The sequence below is a fragment of the Sminthopsis crassicaudata genome, chromosome 5 (genome assembly GCF_048593235.1).
Source record: "Sminthopsis crassicaudata isolate SCR6 chromosome 5, ASM4859323v1, whole genome shotgun sequence".
NCBI lineage: Eukaryota > Metazoa > Chordata > Mammalia > Dasyuromorphia > Dasyuridae > Sminthopsis > Sminthopsis crassicaudata.
The window spans coordinates 38,412,582-38,432,313 of record NC_133621.1 but is presented as its reverse complement, the minus strand read 5'-3'; the positions used below and the strand labels follow the sequence as shown (position 1 = coordinate 38,432,313).

General features: G+C 36.2%; 1 protein-coding gene across 1 annotated transcript in view; it reads left to right on the top strand.

The window, feature by feature from the left end:
* The window catches only part of NPHP3 (nephrocystin 3), a 46,020-nt gene extending 27,074 nt beyond the window's left edge, over window positions 1-18,946 (top strand). Inside the window, exons 16-27 of the mRNA XM_074271115.1 lie at window positions 995-1,133; window positions 2,859-3,023; window positions 3,610-3,704; window positions 4,735-4,857; window positions 6,547-6,736; window positions 6,992-7,233; window positions 8,320-8,395; window positions 9,419-9,546; window positions 12,847-13,087; window positions 15,130-15,255; window positions 16,892-17,007; window positions 17,770-18,946. Of these exons, the coding sequence (XP_074127216.1) occupies window positions 995-1,133; window positions 2,859-3,023; window positions 3,610-3,704; window positions 4,735-4,857; window positions 6,547-6,736; window positions 6,992-7,233; window positions 8,320-8,395; window positions 9,419-9,546; window positions 12,847-13,087; window positions 15,130-15,255; window positions 16,892-17,007; window positions 17,770-17,950 (1,822 nt within the window). The 3' untranslated portion in view covers window positions 17,951-18,946. The remainder of the gene's footprint in view (window positions 1-994; window positions 1,134-2,858; window positions 3,024-3,609; window positions 3,705-4,734; window positions 4,858-6,546; window positions 6,737-6,991; window positions 7,234-8,319; window positions 8,396-9,418; window positions 9,547-12,846; window positions 13,088-15,129; window positions 15,256-16,891; window positions 17,008-17,769) is intronic.
* The last annotated feature ends 786 nt before the right edge of the window (window positions 18,947-19,732 follow it).

The window sequence follows — 19,732 nt, the reverse complement described above, 5'->3', positions numbered from 1 at the left end:
AAAGCATATCTCTTTAGATCTATACAATTGCTATCTTTAATTGTTGTTTTTTTCATAATCTTCATGTTCTTTTACTTTAAAATATTAACATTGGAATTTCAGATTCCTTTACCACTGAATTCCTTTGCTTTTTGATAAAGCAGCAGATTTCATATTTATTGATACCTTATCTACTTAACTATATGTCATTGGACAAGTCACATTACCTTTTCCAGTTTCTCTTTTGTAAAATGAGAGTTGTTTGGATTAGTTGTTGTTATCTAAGGCCCCATTCTCTAGCTTTAAAAATATCATTCATTTGTATGCTCTGAGGAAGGTTTAAAAATCACATCCTCCAGATGTTATTCACCAAGGACTTAGACTCTGCACTGTAACATATGATAGGTCAAGCCCTATCATAAAATCAAGATCTAGACATCATGGAGAATCACATTTTTTCCCATTGAAAATGCGGATTTGCAAAGAGTAATATTTTTTAAAGCATCCCCTGTTGTAACCTCTTGCATGAAGAATCTGGTCATGCGCAACAGTAAAAAGTACAAATATTGAGTCATATTTTCAATTCATGTAATAATATTTGTTAAAATTGTGCATTGATTGGAACACAAAGTTTTGTGAGGGTGAGTGTTGAAAACTATCTTTGCATGTATTTTGAAAATAAAAAACTATTATTTAAAAAATTGTCCATTGACTACAAGCTGATTTCTTTCAGGCTCTTTTCTCTTGCTGATTTGCCTGGCTCACTTAGCAATTCTGCTTGATTATTTTCCCAGTACCTCAAATGTTGTCCATTTGCATCTAGGAATCAGCCAGAGCAGTCTTTTTAAGTGTCCTAAATTCTTGTGATATCTGCTGTTAGGGCTGATGTTTTAGGTAGTAATGCTTTTTTGCTGTTACTGTAATTTATTACCAGATTTTATCATTTGAAGGAGTGAAATCTGCTTTCCCTCAAAGGCTTAATACAAGTTTAAACCTCTCTCTTTTATGTCAGCAGGGCTGGAAAAGCCAGCAGCATAGATGAAATCTTGCAGCAGTGTTTCCAGTGTCAGGATACCGTGTCCTTGTATAGGCTGGTGCTGCGATCGATTCAGGAATCCATGGAAAATGATAAAGAGAGGAACCTAATGAAGGAGGTTAGTACACAGTGTCATAAAAGGTTGTTTTTTTAAGTATACTTTGTTCTCTGTGACTTTAATAATTACTTAGATATTCTTTGTTTAATACTATAATTTTAAGTTGTTATTAAAGATGTTTCACATAAATCCAAGAATTCCAGAGAATCAAAATGTGCTTTCTTGTTGTAAAGGCTTGTAACTGATTTTTTTGGCAAGACACCTACTGTCCATGCTGCCCAGAAAAATACCTAGGTAACCAGCTGGACTTACATCTCAAGATAATTTATTTGATTCTGCTGATCAGAGGTGGAGGGCTCTAGCTAGAAAGAATGAGTCAGGACAGGGGCTGCTTATCTCCAAGTCCTGCTACTGGGTAAATCCTTTGCCCTGATTTTATGTTTGTCATATATATTTCTCAGATATTTAGCAGGCTGTGAGAAGGCTTACAGCCCGTTAGATATTTGTGGGATTTGCCCAAATGTATACAATTCTAGATTTGCCTGATTGAAATGTACATTTGTCATGATTTGGATAAATGTTTGACTGAATGGAAGAGTGGTATCCAGCTAGCTTACTTCTTTTTAAAAAATTTTTTAAATAATATTTTATTTTTTCAATTACACATGACATTCATTTTTGTAAGATTTTGAGTTCCAAATTTTCTTTTCTCCTTCCCTCCGTCCCTTACCTCCCCCCCTCCAAGACAGCAAGCAATCTGATATGGGTTATATATGTACAATCATTTAAAAAATATTTCTATATTATCGTATTGTGAAAGAAAGATCAAAATAAAAGGGAAAAACCACAAGAAAGAAAAAAGCAAACATTTTTTAAATGGTAAAAATAGTATGCTTTGATCTATCTCCAGTCTCCATAGTTCTCTCTCTGGATGCTGATAGCATTTTCTATCCCAGATCTATTGGATTTGTCTTGGATCAATGTATTGCTGAAAAGAGCTAAGTCTGTCATAGCTGCTCATCACATAATCTTGCTGTTACTCTGTACAATATTCTCCTGGTTCTGCTCATTTCATTCATCATCAGTTAATATAAATCTTTCCAGACTTTTCTGAAATCAGCCTTCTCATCATTTCTTATAGAATAATAATATGACATTACATTCAAATGCCACAACATATTCAGTTATTCCCCATTTGATGGGCATCCACTCAATTTCCAGTTTCTTGGCACTACAAAAAGAGCTGTTATAAATATTTTTGCACAATGATCTCTTTGAGATACAGACCCAGTAGTGACACTGCTGGGTCAAAGGATAGGCAGTTTTACAGCTCTTTGGATGTAGTTCCAAATTGGTCTCCAAAAATGCTAGCTTGCTTCTTAAAAAATATATTCTAGACTTAGAAGTCTATCAATAGCAAGCTTTTAAAATGCTCACATTTAGGAAAGTTAACATTAAGATAAATTTAGCTCCTTTGAAGTACATTTATCTTAACTTTTGAAATTTCACATTTTATGTATTAGGAGTTTTTATTGGGCTTCCTTTTTTTCTCTTTGCACGTATAATACATATTTCAGTATAAGACATTTTATATCATTTCAATTCTGTTTGCAAAACAGAATTCCCATAGCTTAATGATCTTTAGATGCTTTGTTGTATATCAGGAGAAATCAGTGGACCTGACTTTTGTGAATAAACGGTTCTTAAGAGTAAGGATTTATAGAGCTGTTTGCTCCCATATTTGTAATACTTCTGAATCATGATGTCAGTCTGTTTGTCCTGTAGATCCTCTGCCTGGTCACTGTCAGTCACAATGGAGTGAGTGAATCAGAACTGATGGAACTCTACCCTGACCTGTCCTGGCCAGTCCTGACATCTCTCATTCATAGTTTGCACAAAATGTGTTTATTGACGTATGGCTGTGGCTTACTCAGGTTCCAGCATCTCCAGGTAAATGGTCTGTTTTGCATATTTGCCAAAGTGACTTTTGCCTCTAACCTTGATTACATCTAAAACCCGAAGTATCTGGTGAGAGCTTCCGATGTGCAAGTTACTGAGCTCCTGCCTAGGAAAATCCAGAGATGAATGAGATGTAACTCTAGAAAGTCTGGAGAGGCTATCTTGGGTGGAACTGATAGCATCAGTAATAAAAGGGCAGTTGAGGAGGTTCCAGCAGATGCTCAGAGCTGTGAGAGATCACTTCCTATTGGCAGAGCTATGGGAAAGCTCTGTAGAAAGGGGTGGATTTGGCTGTGAAGAACTGAGAGGACAGATCATTCCAGTCAGGAAGAATATTGGGAGTCAAGATAGTCAGGTTGTACAATGTAGTACTAAAAGGATGGGTAAGACTACAGATGTGTGTCAGCCAATCAATGAACATCAAGTGCTTGCTATATACCAGGCACTGGACTAAGTGCTGGGGATGCAAAGCAAAGGCAAAATACAATCCCTGCCCTCAAGGCAGTCCAATAAGGAAGAAAAAAATATATGTAATGTGAATATCACTTAATAAAATGATATAATTTTTTTTCCCTAGGCTTGGGAAACAGTGAGATTAGAATATATGGAAGAAAGTCAAGATATTTCTACCTATAGAGAAAAGTTAATTGAATATTTCACTTCCCAACTAAGGTATTTTATTCTTCAATTCGGTCCTTCTCTACCTTCTATTGTCAACAGTGGACAACAATATCATTTTCTTTTCATGGAGCTTTATGGTTTAAGAATTTGGCAGTGACTAAATACATGCAAATCCCTTCTTTGCACTTTAAATGTCAAAAGTCTCAAATTACTGATATTTAAAATGTAAGTCTTCTTTCAGAAGAGAGGAAGCTCACCTTGATGGGTAGAGCCTACCTTCACAGTCCTGGAAGCTTGTCTTCGTGATTTCCCTCTGATATAGGCAGAGCTGTGTGACCTTAGGCGTAACTTCACCTCTCTGTGCCCCAAGTAGTTTTCAAAGCCCTTCCGTTTCTTATGAGCCACTGATAGAGTTTGGTAAAGATTTCCATGCCAGAATTTTTATCACATAGATATATAAATGAGAGGTTCCCAGATCTAAAAATATTTCAGAGGGGATTTCGATTCCCCCATTTAATAATTGAAGTAATCATATTCAAAAAAAATGGTACAATATTTTGACCAAGGATTCAAACCAAATTTATGATGGGGAAATTTGGATTTGGCATAGAAAATACTTAGATGCTAAATATTTTCCTAGTTTAATAGTTAAAGAAAAAGTATAGGTTTGTGTTTTATTTCCTTGAATAATGAAATTTGGTTTTCCTTTTTTTTTTTTTCTGAGCCTGCTCTTTTAAAAAAAAGTTTTATTGATGCCTTTTGTTTTAACATCATGATCATTATTTTTATTGTATTTTCCAAATATTTCCTAGATTATCTTTCATTTGGGTTAGAGCTAATCGTGTGGTTGCATTGGCCTTTGATGTAGGGAACATTAGGTTCAAGTCCCTGGTGTGACCTTAGTTACTGGCTAATATAAAGAATCAGAGCATGATGCGAAATAAAGTTTATTTCCTTCAAACTCATACTTTTACTGTCTCTTCATGATTTCATCACTGTGCCACTGCTTCAGTGAGAATTAGAGGGGTGCCCAAACATCTTGTGTTTATTGTGTTGAATTTCCTCCCCCTCCTTTCCTTAGTAAAGCCCGAGTGACCTGGAGGTGTGCAGATGAGCTCCCTTGGCTTTTCCAACAACAAGGCAACAAACAGAAGTTGCACGAATGTCTGCTCAACCTCTTTGTGTCTCAGAATCTTTATAAAAGGTAAGAGGAGATCACATCTCCGTGAGTTAGTTTGGATTTTCAAGATTCAAAAATCTGGACTTTTAAAAACAAGTGTGTTTTAAAATCAGTATCATTCTGGCATTTTGTGATTCTAGTAAAGCAAATCGTGGTGGAGACAGATCTATAGAAAATGGTATTGTTCATCATTTCAGTCATGTTTGACTCTTTATGACTCCATTTGGGGTTTTCTTGGCAGAAATATTGGGGCGGTTTACCATTTGCTTCTCTAGCTCATTTTACAGATCAGAAAACTGAGGCAAAGTGTTGGAGTAGAGTAGGACTTTTGAATGTTTTTGGAGTCATTGTCCCTCAGAGTCTGATGGAGTCTCTGGATCCCTTCTCAAAAGAATGTGTCTAAATGCATAAAATAAATTATATTGAATTACAAAGAAAACTATCCAGATTTGGAAAAAAAAAAAACCTGTCCAGAGCCCAAATTAAGAAGTACTAGACTAGAGAAAAGAGCAAGATTTCACAGCCCTTTCTAGTTCTAATCCTATATAAGAGGGAATCTGGTGGCACAGTAGCTAGAGCCCTGGGCCTAGAGTCAGGAGCATCTCAGTTCAAAACCAGCTCCAGGCACTTACTAGCTGTGTGACTCTGGGCAAGTCATTTGATGTGTTTGCCTCCATTCCCCCAACTATAAAACAAAAATATTAATAGTATTACCTCCCAGAATTGTTGTAAGGATCAATTGAGTTAATATTTATAAACATTTCATAAAATGTCTGGCATATAGTAGGTGTTTAATAATTGTATATATCCTTTCCTTCTTTCCTTCCTATGTCTCAGATTTAAGTTTTTGAGGCCAGGTGCCATTCTCTAAATTGAGCCTGATTAATGATGAAAGGCATTTACATTGTGACGTTTCTATGTTACATCTCTTTTATTTAGTATCTCGCTTATTTTTAATATAGACTGTGTTACTGACATTACCCCCTTGTGATTCACTATGAATATTAGAATTTTTCCCATCATCTTTACAAATCTAAATGTTTGAATGAGTATTTTTGTTTGCTCTTCCTAGTGATCTTTCTTCAGGTTACTTTTGATTTCTTTATGGCCACCAATCTAAATGATTGTTCCCCTGTATTTTAATGCATCCTCCACTGGAGAATAGCAAGTCTCCCTTGAACCTGGATTTATCTGCAGAAGAAAAATGTTTTCTTTTGTCTTGAAGCTTGGTGACAAAAATGCAGAGTAAGAATCCAGTTAGAGCCCATCACTCTTCTCAGCTTCATTAGTCTATGATGTTCTCCCCATCCCATTAGTTATCTTAAGAGTGATCCTGGCTTTTGACTGCCTTGATCTTGAATGGGTTGGTATCACTACAGAATCCTTTTTCAAACATATCTGCACTTGACTTGTCAAGGAACTATTTTTCTTGATGGAAACACTTGTAATTGACATTTACTTGTTTGGGCTTTCATTTTTAAACAAAGCATGAAGTTGCTTGTTTTCATAGCAGCAGTTTATTATTTGATCCAGAGCAACCCATGAATTATAGCAAAGTGGGTATATAGAGAGGATAAGCTTCTGTATGTCATTTCATAACTATAGAAAACTAAATCTTGGACAAAACTGATATTAGCTTGGTATGTATTTTGTTTTCAAGCCGTGTGTGTGTATGTGTTTGTAGCTTCTCATTAAATTATTATATTAAAACAGAGGACACTTTGCTGAGTTGCTGAGCTATTGGCAACTCGTTGGGAGAGATAAGGGATCCATGGCTGCCGAATATTTTGATTCCTTGAAGCAGTATGAGAAAAACTGTGAAGGAGAAGAAAGCATGATGTCTTTAGCTGATCTCTATGAAACCTTGGGTCGATTTCTCAAGGACCTCGGCCTTCTCAGTCAGGTAAGGGTCTCCAAGACTCCCTGGAAATGTGGGTTTTCATGCTGTGACTATATGTAGAGTCCTATCTCTTTATCTTTACTTAGGCTTACTCTTACTCCACTTACCGATTTTCCTGTAGTGTGAAATAATCATTAAAAAGCAGATTTCTAAGAGTTCTTGTGTTTATTTGATTTCCTTTTGAGGGGAGCACTTTCATTAGAAAACAGCTTTTTAAGAATTCTTGATTTTAATTTGATTTTGGGGGTCGGGGGACAGGCTATTGTTCCCTTGCAGAGGTCTTTAGAAATCCGAGAAACAGCCCTGGATCCAGATCATCCTCGAGTGGCCCAGTCCCTCCATCAGCTGGCAAGTGTTTACGTGCAGTGGAAAAAATTTGGCAATGCCGAGCAGCTCTATAAACAGGCCCTGGAAATCCTGGAGAATGCTTATGGTTCTGAGCACCCTCTTATTGCCCGGGAGCTGGATGCACTTGCAACCTTGTATCAGAAACAAAACAAGTAAGAATGAAGCTGGTAGTCAGAGGAGGAAGTTTGGGCTGGTTTGCATTTTAATAAATACATTGTGGCAGAGAGCAATGAGGGGTGATGAGGGCGTAAGTGGTCCCTGGGTGTTTCTTAATTTTTCTAACTTCTGTATACAGTGTATTTAAGTAGAATTTCTTAGGATGAATTTATATGGGGTAACAATATTGAACAAGAACCACACTGTGTTCAGCAGGCAACTAATTAGTACTGCAAACTAAAACTTTTATTTTACTTCAAGACATACTGGTAAAGCATATTTCTGAGTCAATTAAAAATGCTACAGTATCCACAGGGTTACTGACCCAGGACTTGTGATTATAACTCACTTGGACCATCCACTGTTGCTGTGAGGTGAAGAAGGCTATCATTTTGTGCTGGGTGAGAGATGGGAAACCTGGGTTTTAGCCCCAACCCAATCACTGAAGAGTCAAGCAAATCACTGCCTCCCTGTCCTCTTCTCTGACATGAGAGAGCTAAATCAGATGAAATCTAAGATCCTGGGTCAGCTAGTTGGAGCAATAGATAGAGCACCAGCCCTGAAATCAAGATCTAAGTTCAAATCTCGTCTCAGACATTTAACACTTCCTAGCTGTGTGACCCTGGGCAAGTCATTTAACCCCAATTGCCTCAAGAAAAAAAGAAAAGAAAAGAAATCTAAAATTCTTAGCAAAGCTAATTCAGGAAACATTTATTAAAGCATCGCTCTGATCTAGGCACCGGGAATACTTAGATATCCCCCTTTCCCCTATCCAGCAAACAAACAAACAAACAAACAAACAAAAAACCTCAAGTCTTAAAGGCTACTCCCCTTATGTAAGTTAAATCTTTTTTTTTCTGAGATATTATTGTAGAGCTAGGTTTTGGTTTTATGAGATGAGACATTTTTGGTAGAACCTTTAAATTTCAGAAGCATTTTCATTATATGAAAGCTGCATTATTTAGTAACCAAAAATATTTCTTAATATATGCATTTAAAAATAGTTCATTTTTTGCCAAAATGATGTGTGAACATTTGTTTCTTCCTTTTAGCTTATTTTTCTCCTAAATTACTTTTTTTAGATATGAACAAGCTGAACATCTAAGGAAAAAGTCCTTTAAAATCCGACAGAAAGTTGCAAGGAGAAAAGGCAATTTGGTAAAGAAATAAAGTTTTTCTTTTGTTATGTATTTGAAATCCTAAGAACGATTCAAAACTGAATTTCACCTAGAAAGCACATGATGGGCTTTATTCTTCACAAAGTTAGAGATTTGATTATTTGCATTCTTGAAGAATTAGTTAAGGTTTTTCTAGTGGTCCTCATCCTCTTCAAGGCTTTAGGAGTACAACTATTGGTGAGAGGAAAGAACTATGAAACTCTTGCTACAATGGGACTCTGAAGAATATTCAGATAGAATAAAGCAGCAGGGCTTCCTTGAACAAAATTCTGAGCAAGATTTTTGTGTTTTAAGTTCTGAGGAAATAAGAAAAAATTCCCTACAAACACAAGGTGTATGATTTTTTGGGTTTTTTTAGTTTTGTAAATTAATTTTTTAAAATTTTTTAAAAATTAGGCATAATATTTTTTATTTAAGCCTCAATTTTCATATCCCTAATACGGAAATCATAATAATAAAACTATTTGCACTGTCTGTACCTTAAAAGATTGTAAGAAATATGCTCTCTAAACCCCAAAGCCCTTGTTGCTTGGAAGCTGTTTATCATGGTTTAAAACAGTCCATGTCTGATTTTAATTAAGAAGTAGGAATGTTCAACAATAACTTAGTGAGTTGATTTTTAAATTCTGCTTGTTTTTAAGTGGTGCTGTTGTTTATGGTATTAAGTTCAGACTTAAGAAAAGAAAGAAAAAGGTAAAAATTCTGAATGGGCAGTCAGGGAGACAGCCTTATAATTCCAATTCTTTAAAAAGAAATAAAGTGTGCTATCAAGTTATTTTCTGAATGACTTGTACTTCCCACACCAATTGCTTCCCACAAACATTTTAATGAAATTTAGTATATGGATGATGGGAATACTTGGATGTGGGTGATTTTTAATAAATAATAATTTTTAGCTATATGACAAATAATTGCAATTGCCTTTAAAGCAGAAAGAAAGCATGAGTAATCATCGGGTTTCAAACTAAACTGATGACAAATTGATTTTTCCTTTGCCCTTTAGTATGGATTTGCTCTCCTACGTCGGCGGGCTCTACAGTTAGAAGAACTTACATTAAGCAAAGACACACCGGATAATGCTCGAACCCTCAATGAGTTGGGTGTTCTCTATTATCTGCAAAATAATCTTGAGTAAGTAATTTATTGATCAGAAAATAAGTAAAGATATTCTGTGATATAGCTTTAAGATAGGTGTGTAATAATACATAAGGAAGTTTTTCTTACATCTAAACTGGAAAATTGCCTAACTCAGTGCCCAGATGTACATAGGTGGAAAAACTATATCCAGTCAATTAAAACAAGACCTGGAGCTAACTGGCTCAGATTCTGAGCTTCTTAATGTACAATTTAGACTTAAATTGAGGAAAATAGGGGGAAAAAACCTCAGATTGTACAGGTGTGACTTAAAAAGCATTCCATATGATTATGAAGTGGAGGGAATACATTTAGGGGATTGGATCTGGTAGATAGAATGCCTAAAGAATCATTGACAATATTATATGAGAGGCAACAACAAAAAATATTCCAAAGCAAAAGAAGAGTAAGAAAGCAAAATGGCTTTCTGCTGAAGCTTTACAAATAGCTGAGGAAAGAAGGAAAATGAAAGGGAAAGGAGAAGGGAGAAAATATCCCCAGCTAAATCCAGAATTCCTAAGAACAGCAAACTGAAAAGGCTTTCTTAAATGAGCAATGCAAAGAAATAGAAGAAAACAATAGAATGGGAAAGATGAGATCTCTTCAAGAAAATTAGAGCTATCAAAGGAATATTTTGTACAAAAATGGGCATGATAAAAGATAAACATGGTAGGGACTTAAAAGAAGGAAAAGAGATTAAGAAAAGGTGACAAGAATACACCAAAAAAGATCTTAACATCACTGATAAGTATGATAGTGTGGTTACTGATCCAGAGCCATATGTTCTGAAGAATGAAGTCAAGTCAGCATTAGGAAACATTACTAACTATTAAGCTGGAGGAGGTGACAATTCCAGCTGAGTTATTTAAAATCCTAAAGATAGTGCTGTGCTCAGTAAATGAAAAAATTCAACAGTAGCCACTGTATTAGAAAAGATCAGCTCACATCCTAGTCCTAAAGGATAATGCCAAGGGAACACTTAATTATTGAACAGTTGCATTCTGTTCACATGTCAGCAGGTTATGCTTAATATTTGCAAGCCAAGCTTCGGCAATATGTAAGCCAAGATTCATCAGAAGTGCATGCTGGTTTTCAAAGAGGAACTTGAAACCAAATTGCCAACGTTCTCTGGATTATAGAGAAAACAAAGGGGTTCCAGAAGAACTTCATTGACTATATTAAAGACCTTGTGTGGATCATAACAAAATGTGTCAAGTCCTCAAAGAGATGAGATCATGTCCTGAGGAATCTGTATGTGGATTAAGAAGTAACAGAATGTAGATAAATGTAGAACAATTAAGTGGTTTAAGATTGGGAAGGGAATATGGCAAGGCCGTGTATTGTCACCTTATTTATCTAACTTGTATGCAGAATACATCATCCAAAAGGCCAGGCAGGATGAATCAAAAAATAGAATTAAAATTGCCAGGAGAAATATCAACAATCTCAGATATGCAAACAATATCACTCTGATGGCAAAAAATAAAGAAGTATTTTATTGAGGGTGAAAAAGGAGAGTGTAAATGCTGGCTTGAAGTTTAACATCCAAAAACTAAAATTCTGGCAACTGGTCTCACCACTTCCCAGGAAATAGAGGGAGAATGGAAATAGTGTCAGATTTTATATTCTTAGGCTCAAAGATCACTGGAGAAAACAACTGCAGCTATGAAATTAAAAGGTGCTTACTCCTTGGAAGGAAGGCTATAGCAAAATTGGGCAGCATACTAAAAAAGCAGAGACATTATATAGCTGACAAAGATTTAAAATCAAAGCTATGGGGGCAGCTAGGTGGTGCAGTGGAGAGAGCACCAGTCCTAAAGTCAGGAAGATCTGAGTTCAAATGTGGCTTCAGACACTTCACACTTCCTGAACAAGTCACTTAACGCCAACTGCCTCAGAGAAAAAAAAAAATCAAAGCTATGATGGCTGTGAGAGTTGGACTATAAGAAAAGCTGAGTACCACAATTTTGGTGTCGAAGTAGACTTGAGAGTCTTTTGGGCAGCAAGGAGATAAAATTAGTCATTATTTAAAAGACATTCAAACTATTCACTAAAAGGTCAACTACTGAAGCTGAAGCTTAAATACATTCACCATATAATAAGAAAACAGGACTCATTGGAAAGACCACGAAATTAGGAACTATTAAAGGCAAAAGGAGAAGGAAATAGCAGAGGATGTCATGTATCAATGGTGCTATGGAAACAACAAACGTGATCTCTGACAAACTTAAGGAGCTACGTGGTCCATGGGGTCAGGAAGAATTGGACACAAGTGAATAATAAATGTTATTTTTCCATTCAGTATTTTGATTCCTAGGTCAAAATATTTAGCTTTGAAAAAACTAATTGTTCAGTTGTCTGAAAGTATAGTGCTAAAAAAAAAAAAAAAAAAAAAAAAAAAAAGACTTCCATCCTTTTAGGATATCAGTGGATGGGCCAGGTGATAATTAATGTATCAATGATTTCATTCATGTGATTGCTTTCTCTTTCAATACTGACCCAGTCCTTCCGGTGTCTTGACGAGGCTTTTAATTAGTTGCTCTGGTCAGCTGAATCCTCCTATCCTTATCTAGGGGCATCCTTTAGAAAGGTGTTAGCCTAAATAAAGGTTTTCCCACTCCCTTAATGGGTAGAATTTTGGCTATTGAATAAAATAAGCTCTTGAAAATAGGTAAAATACAATAATAAAAAGTGAATTCAGATGGGAAATCCTGCTATCTGAAATTATTACTAAAAGAACTCTTGGGATTAAATAAAACTATTAATTAATAACAAGGACATTTTTAAGGCTGTCTTTTCTCCCTTTTAAGTTTATTTGTTAAGAAAGGGGTTTGTATTGGTAATTTATTTCTGTTATAGAAAAAAATATAGCATTGAAATGTTGGGATTTAAAAGATATTACAAATGTTTAGGCCATCGTATTAAGATCCAATTAGATGATTTTGGGTATATTGAAGTTAGGTTTTTTGAACTGCCTCCCAAAGAAAGGACTTAATTTTTAAAGAACTTGTGTTTTAAAATCATTCATTTTAAAATCTTATGCAAAATCTGTATATCACATAAGTGGGGAAGTTGGAACACCCAGATTTGCTTTCAGGAAAACAATTATTTTTGGGGTGGTTTTTGTAGGAGGACAGGACATATTGGTCCAAATTCTCTACCCTGTCTATTTACTATGTAAAAATATTCGCTCACTTTTCCATTTCATGTCACCAAGTAGATGTGGCCTTTCAGGAGCTTAACTGTGCAGACCTCGCTGATTGCCTTAAAGACCATTTGTGCTGTTACCATTCGCAGGGCTGCCGATCTGTTTCTGAAACGCTCCTTAGACATGAGAGAGCGAGTCTTGGGGCCGGACCATCCTGACTGCGCCCAGTCTCTGAACAACCTGGCCGCTCTCTACAATGAGAAGCAGCAGTATGCAGAGGCAGAGGAACTCTATGAGCGAGCCCTGAATATTAGGAGGAGAGCACTGGCCCCCGACCACCCCTCGCTGGCATATACAGGGAAGCATCTTGCAATCCTGTACAAGAAACTGGTCTGTGTTTGTTTGAATTGTGCTTGCTTTCTCTGCATAGCTTTTTGTGTTCAAGATAATCCATTCAAATCATCAGCATTGACAAATAAACAATTTCACTTCTCTAAGATAAATAACTTTTCCTTGAGCTGTTACATCTGTCAGGTAGACAGATAAGTAAAAGTGTATTTGGGATTTGAGCCTAATAAAATTATAATAGAGTACTACAGAGAGAAGGGCAGGATTGGGATTTCAAAGGAAGCTTTGCCATTGACCATTTGTGCAAATTTGGGTAAAGCCCTTCATCTTCCTGGGCCTTAATTTCTTCATTTGTAAGATGAGGATTTAATTGAGATATAGAAGGTTCCTTCTTTTATTAGATGAGACCTCTGAGACTCATAAATGGATTCTCAATTTACAACAGAAGTTTTTCTAAAGTGTATTTTATAAATATCAGCATTTTTACCAGAATGGTGATTTTAGATCATGACCCCAGCTTTAAATGATACTTTTACAATTCTGAAGTGATTCTTCTTCAACTGTAATCCATATTCTTAAAGTACAAAAAGAATTGGCTATAATTTTGCACTATGTCTGTGACTTCATGATTTTGCACCATCTGTCTGTGACTTCATTGATGGTCTCAGAGTCAGTGGCCAAAAAATAGATCAGTGGGCAGCCAGCGTATCAGTGACCCCATCCTCAGACAATACCTGATCCATCCCTAGACTTGAGGCCTTTGTGGCTTGGAGGGAGAACCTGCTGGCACTTGCCTTCTACTGACATAGAATGAGAAGGAATTGAGTGACTGTAGCCAAAACAGGCCAGTTACACATGTTGTAAAACAGCCACTTCCTACGAGCCCCTCAAGCTCAGTTCTAAGTGGCTTCTTCTATTACTTGAATACTTTTATCACATAATGTTTTCCCTATTGAATCAGTCATTTCATGGTGCTAGAACCCAGTAGCTCTGCAGCATAGCCCACAACCTGAAGCATAGCCCATAATTCCATGCAGAAAAGGTCAGCAGGTTTATTTTGAAAGACAAGGATGTGGCATTTTCCTGACAAAGCTAATGCTGAGATGGAGGAGAGGGAAGTGGGCATTTTAGCAGAAAATCTACTGTTTCCGTGAGCACTCTCAACTCTTATTTCAGGAACATGGTCTCCCCATGTCACTTAACTAATGAAAGCTAATTTTGTTCTTTTGTCAAAATCATACACATGATCCTAATTTGCCATTTAAATAGCAGTTGGCTGAAACTATCCTTCTTTTCTAGGACTTATATTTAAATATATCAAATGAATGTCAAAGGACGTTTCTGGACATCAAAATCCATAAACAAGAAGGAAACCAGAATGAAATCTACTAGTAAAGAATTAAATACAGTAAATAAATAGATGAGTTCTTCAATTAGACATTTCTATAGTAGTATCTATTCAAAAAAAGGAAACTTAAAAATCAGATGCTTGCCCATTTCAATCAAATAGCTGATACGGTGAATTCAGACCACTTTTCTACTCTTCTTTCAGCCTGAAACAAAACACTTATCCATGACTACATAATAAGAAATATTTACAGTGTTTCCTCTTAAGTAGGAGTTAACACTGTCCAGTTTCCCAACTTCCATTTGCACTGAGCACCAGCATATTCAGGAAGATACCAACAAATCCTTGGAAGTTTCAAGTGAATTTGATTATGTGCCAAATGGGGTGCTGTACACCTGGAATTTGTAAAATTTTTTTGAGCTCTCAACCCCCTTGCCCAGTCTCTATCCTTGGAATATAAAACAGTAGGATATGAGTTCTTTTTAGAATAGAAACCATTATGGATTTTATCTTTGTGTCCCTAGCATGTATCCCTGCAGTACATTATCTTACACATGGTATGGTGTTTTACAAATGTTTATTGAATTAAGAAATGGATGAAATGTTGAGAGTTGTTGAGGGAAATTTGCAAATTTATTAAATATTCATAATTTCTCTCAAATATATACTTCCTTTTTTAAGCAGCTGTTCAATTATATGGTATATTTTACTTTCTTAATATCACCTTATTTTACAGGGGAAACTTGATAAGGCTGTGCCTTTATATGAACTGGCTGTAGAAATACGTCAGAAATCTTTTGGTCCAAAACATCCTAGTGTGGCTACTGCCTTGGTAAACCTTGCTGTCCTTTATAGCCAAATGGTGAGTTCCTTGATTTTTTAACTTCTGCAAATCCCCTATATTATAGTATATATTGAAAGGTCCATGTTGCCTTCAGTGTATATGCTGTCTCTGATACAGTCCAAAGTAGTAGACAGCATTATGAGCTGCTGAAATTAAAAAAAAAAAAAGGCAAAAATACATTGTCATCTGGTAGACAAATTCCCATTGACGGCCTCTTCAAACTTAGCTCATATGGACCTTAAATATGGCATTCTGAACTGTCACCAGGCTGGCTTCAGCCTTTCCAATCTAATAGAATAACTTAGGCACCATAAATTTAAAGTGAAAATAATTTAAAGAGAACTAAAATGGTTTATTCTGACCTTTGGAATAGCATTAAGAAACCTTTTCATTTAGTGGCCTTTTAAAATAATTACAGTAGAAGTAACTTACACGAACAGCAGTTTCTGGTTTAAAAAACCAGCTCATATATTTTATTTCATCTGATCCCCACAACAGAGCAGGAAATTGTATGAGTAATGGCATTCTCGTTTTACACATCAGAAAACTGAGGCTCAGAGTGAGTAAAGGCACACAAGGAGCCAAGATCAAGACAGACCTGCAATTCCTGACTTCAAGTCCAGACTTCTATCTCTTCGCCCTAATAATACTATCAGGATATCTTTCAGTTGATCAGTCCTTTTAGCCATGTCTGACAGTTCATGACCCCATTTAGGGTTTTCTTGGCAGAGATACTAGAGTAGTTTTGCCATTTCCTTCTCTAGCTCATTTTACCAAGGAGGAAACTGGGGCAAACAGGGTGAAATGACTTGCCCAGGGTCACAGAGCTAGGAAGAGTTTGTGACTGGATTTGAACTCAGTTTTTTTCCTGATTTCAGGCCTGGCACTGGGCCAACATGCTATTCCCCCTTTCATTTACACAGATTTAAATAATTATAATCAAGTTTTCTGCAAAGATAATCGACTGAGCCCCCTATATTAGTTAAACTAAGTACCTGAAGGCTTAATGCCTTCAATATTTTCCTTTACTTGTCTTCATACACTAGGGGGAGAATACTGTCCTGAAGACTTTATTGGCTGATGCTAGTTCCTAGTGGGCTCTTAAGGAAACACCAACAGAGCACAAGGATTAGTCACTCTCACCAAGCTGAGAAGACTTAGAAAATAGTCAGGCTGGGATGAATAGCCATCATTGAAGGACCAGTCTTGGGCAGAATTTGGAAAGGCTCATTCTCTCTGATTTGTGTGAATTGTCCAGCCCAGAGCCATTTTTGATCACTGTCCATTCAGAGAGTTTTTGCTCTTTGTATTTGAAGAGTACCCACACAATTGGAGTCAGATTGCTGAAGTAAATCAATTGAAGAAATGATAAGGAAAAGAGCAAGAATTATCATCCCTATTTTTCAGATAAGGTAAATGGAGCTAAAAATGTATCTGATTAAGGTCAGATCAGTAACCAAATTAGGATTGGAACCCAAGATTCCTCATCTAGTAGCCCTTTTATACTCCTGATTAATAAATTTTTCTCTAATTTAAAATATTCTTTTCTAAAAATTTACTTTGTCAAATAACATGATTTGATACATATTAATTTTAGCAATTCAGTATATTTATCATATATGAACAAACAATATGATTATTTCTTTACTTCAAGAAAAAGCCTATTGAAGCCTTACCACTGTATGAACGAGCATTAAAGATTTATGAAGACAGCCTGGGTCGGATGCACCCACGAGTGGGTGAAACACTGAAAAATTTGGCTGTGCTGAGGTAAGATTGCTATCCGTTTCCCTTATACAGTCAGAGTCTTCGGAGGCCGGGGAAAAGGTTTTGTACTTTTTGCAAACTTTAATAGTATAGAAGATTTACCAACAACTCTATTCAAGGGTGTTATTTTCCTAGGTAACATAATTTCATACACTGATGGTAATGGAAAGGGAGTCAGCAGTATTGATTCTTTTCCATCCTAAATTTATAACTAGTATTAAGCTAGATAATATAGGTTCTTTGATGTCCACCAGGCTAATGTTTGTAGCTTGAGTGACAAATCTGCTTGTTGACAAGAGTAGAAGATTAAATATGATGTCCCAACAGATCCATCATTTTTATGCCAGCTTTTTTTTTTTTTTTTTTTTTTTTTTTTTTTTTTGTTACAAGAGGCAGAGGGTTGGGGAACTTATCACAAAATGACTTAACATTAGCACAAAAGGCACCAGCAAAACTTGTTTTGTAAAAACCTGGAGGCCTTGTCCTCCGTGTATTTCCCCCAGTTGTGTTTCTCGATTGCCATGGGCTTGTCCCTGTACCCAGCTTAGTCAGGAATGGTGTAGCAGGAGAGAAGAGGCTGCAGGATTGGAGGCTTCTTGTTTTCTCATGCTTCTGAGTAAATAGATCCACTTGAGCAGAGCTCACCATCAGCTGATTTCTTATTCCCAGCTTTATCATCCACATCACCACATTGTCCTATAGACTTTGTAAATGGCCATGGTGTTAGAATTGCAACTTTTAAAACTTGTGCTCATTTTGTTTAAGCTATGAAGGAGGAGATTTTGAAAAGGCTGCTGTGCTCTACAAGAGAGCAATGGATATAAAAGAAGCAGAAACATCTCTCGTCGGAGGAAATGCTCTCTCGAGGCACTCATCCAGTGGAGATACGTTTAGTTTAAAAACAACCCTTTCCCCCAATGTTTTCCTTCTCCATGGGCAAAGGTAGCAGTCTCCGTTTTAAGAATATATGCTAATGAAAACTCTCTAAATTGAAGCAGACATTGATGCACTTTAAAATGAATTATTTGAGGTCTGGGAAAGTATTACTTCAAACCATAACAAAGTGGTTTTTGCTTTTTTTTTTAACTTATTTGTCTCTGGCTGCCTTGTGCTGATCTAGTATTTGTGTGTGGAAGAGTGACTGGGAATAAAAGGAGTCAAGAGATGGAGTTACACCTGGATATCTTGTGCCAGCTTTACAAATTTTTTTATACTTTTCCTGGAGAATTTCCTTCTAGTGTGACAGTTTTAAGATACGTAGACCAGGGTGCCCTCCATCTCTTGGTACGAGGTCAGTCAGTTTCACACCAGGAACTCAATGATTCTGGACAGCATCCTTTTTCAGTTATGTTTCTTTAAGCAGCAGCCCTGCCTCTATATCTACCTCATAGAGATTTTGAGGATTAAAAAGATAATAGATCTTAATCCATTTGAACATAAACTATTGGTATTAAACATTGGCTGCTACATTCTTAAGATTTCTTCCACTGTCATTTTTTTTCTTAAGAAAACTATGCTAATATATAATCATCTTTTTAAGAAAAATAATTTCTTCATAAATGACTCCTACATTGTTCCTGTTGTTTATCAAAAAACTTAGGTATTTGAAATAAGGCAGCATACATCTCATCGTCCCAAATCTTTTCTGAGCAAATTTTTGATTTTTCAAAATGTAACATTGATATTTTCTCACTTGTAAGCATACTTACTAGGCAGAACCAGTCCATCATTTATCTGCCATTTCTTGTACTGAAAAATGAGACATTACAAAGGAGATTGCTACCTCCCAACTTGGATATTATTTTGTATCGATTGTCATGTAGGTATATAATTGTTTTGTATGTTTTTTTATGTCTGTAGTTTTTAATGTGCAACATGCCTTCATTGCAAAGGTGAAAATGATATAACTGTATTCCACTTTTAAAATAAAAATTGAAAACTGGCTTCCTCATCTTCTGGTTTTTCCTAGATTACCAAATTATTTCTCTGTATAACTGCTCAAGTGGTTTAACTAAAGCCCAGTTCTGACTATGTCAAATGAATGTTCAATAAATTCCAGCGGCTCCCTATTAGCTCTAGCATTCAAAACAAAAATCCTGTTTAGCCTTGATGGAGCTCTTCAGCGTCTATCACCAGCCTTTCTTTCTGGCATTATTACAGATGACCCTTTTTTACACGTGCTGGAGCCCTGCTAATCTGGCCTGACTACATGTCACCTGTGACAAATCAGCCTCCACACGTTTGTTTGTACAAGCTGTGCCCCCATGCCTGGGATGCACTTCTTCCCCACACTTCTTAGAATCCTTGTTTATTAGCTCTTCTCAGACATCACCCTCTGCAACAAGGCCTTTCCTGTTCCTCCCAGCTGGCAGCTCCTCTGCATCCCAAGCGACTTTGTACCAGTTTTATATATGTAAACACATCTCCTTGAATGTAAGCAATCAGATTTACATTTTGGTCTTTCTATTTCCAGTACTTAGTACAGTGCCTGGCCACTACGGTTTTAGAGATACTTATTAGAGTGTCCTGATTTTTATGCAGATATTTTTTAAATTTTTATTATTAATTTTTATAATTATAACTTTTTTTTTGACAGTACATATGCATAGGTATTTTTTTACAACATTATCTCTTGTACTCCCTTCTGTTCCGAATTTTTCCCCTCCTTCCCTCCACCCCCTCCCCTAGATAGCAGGTATTCCAATATATATTAAATAACTTATAATAT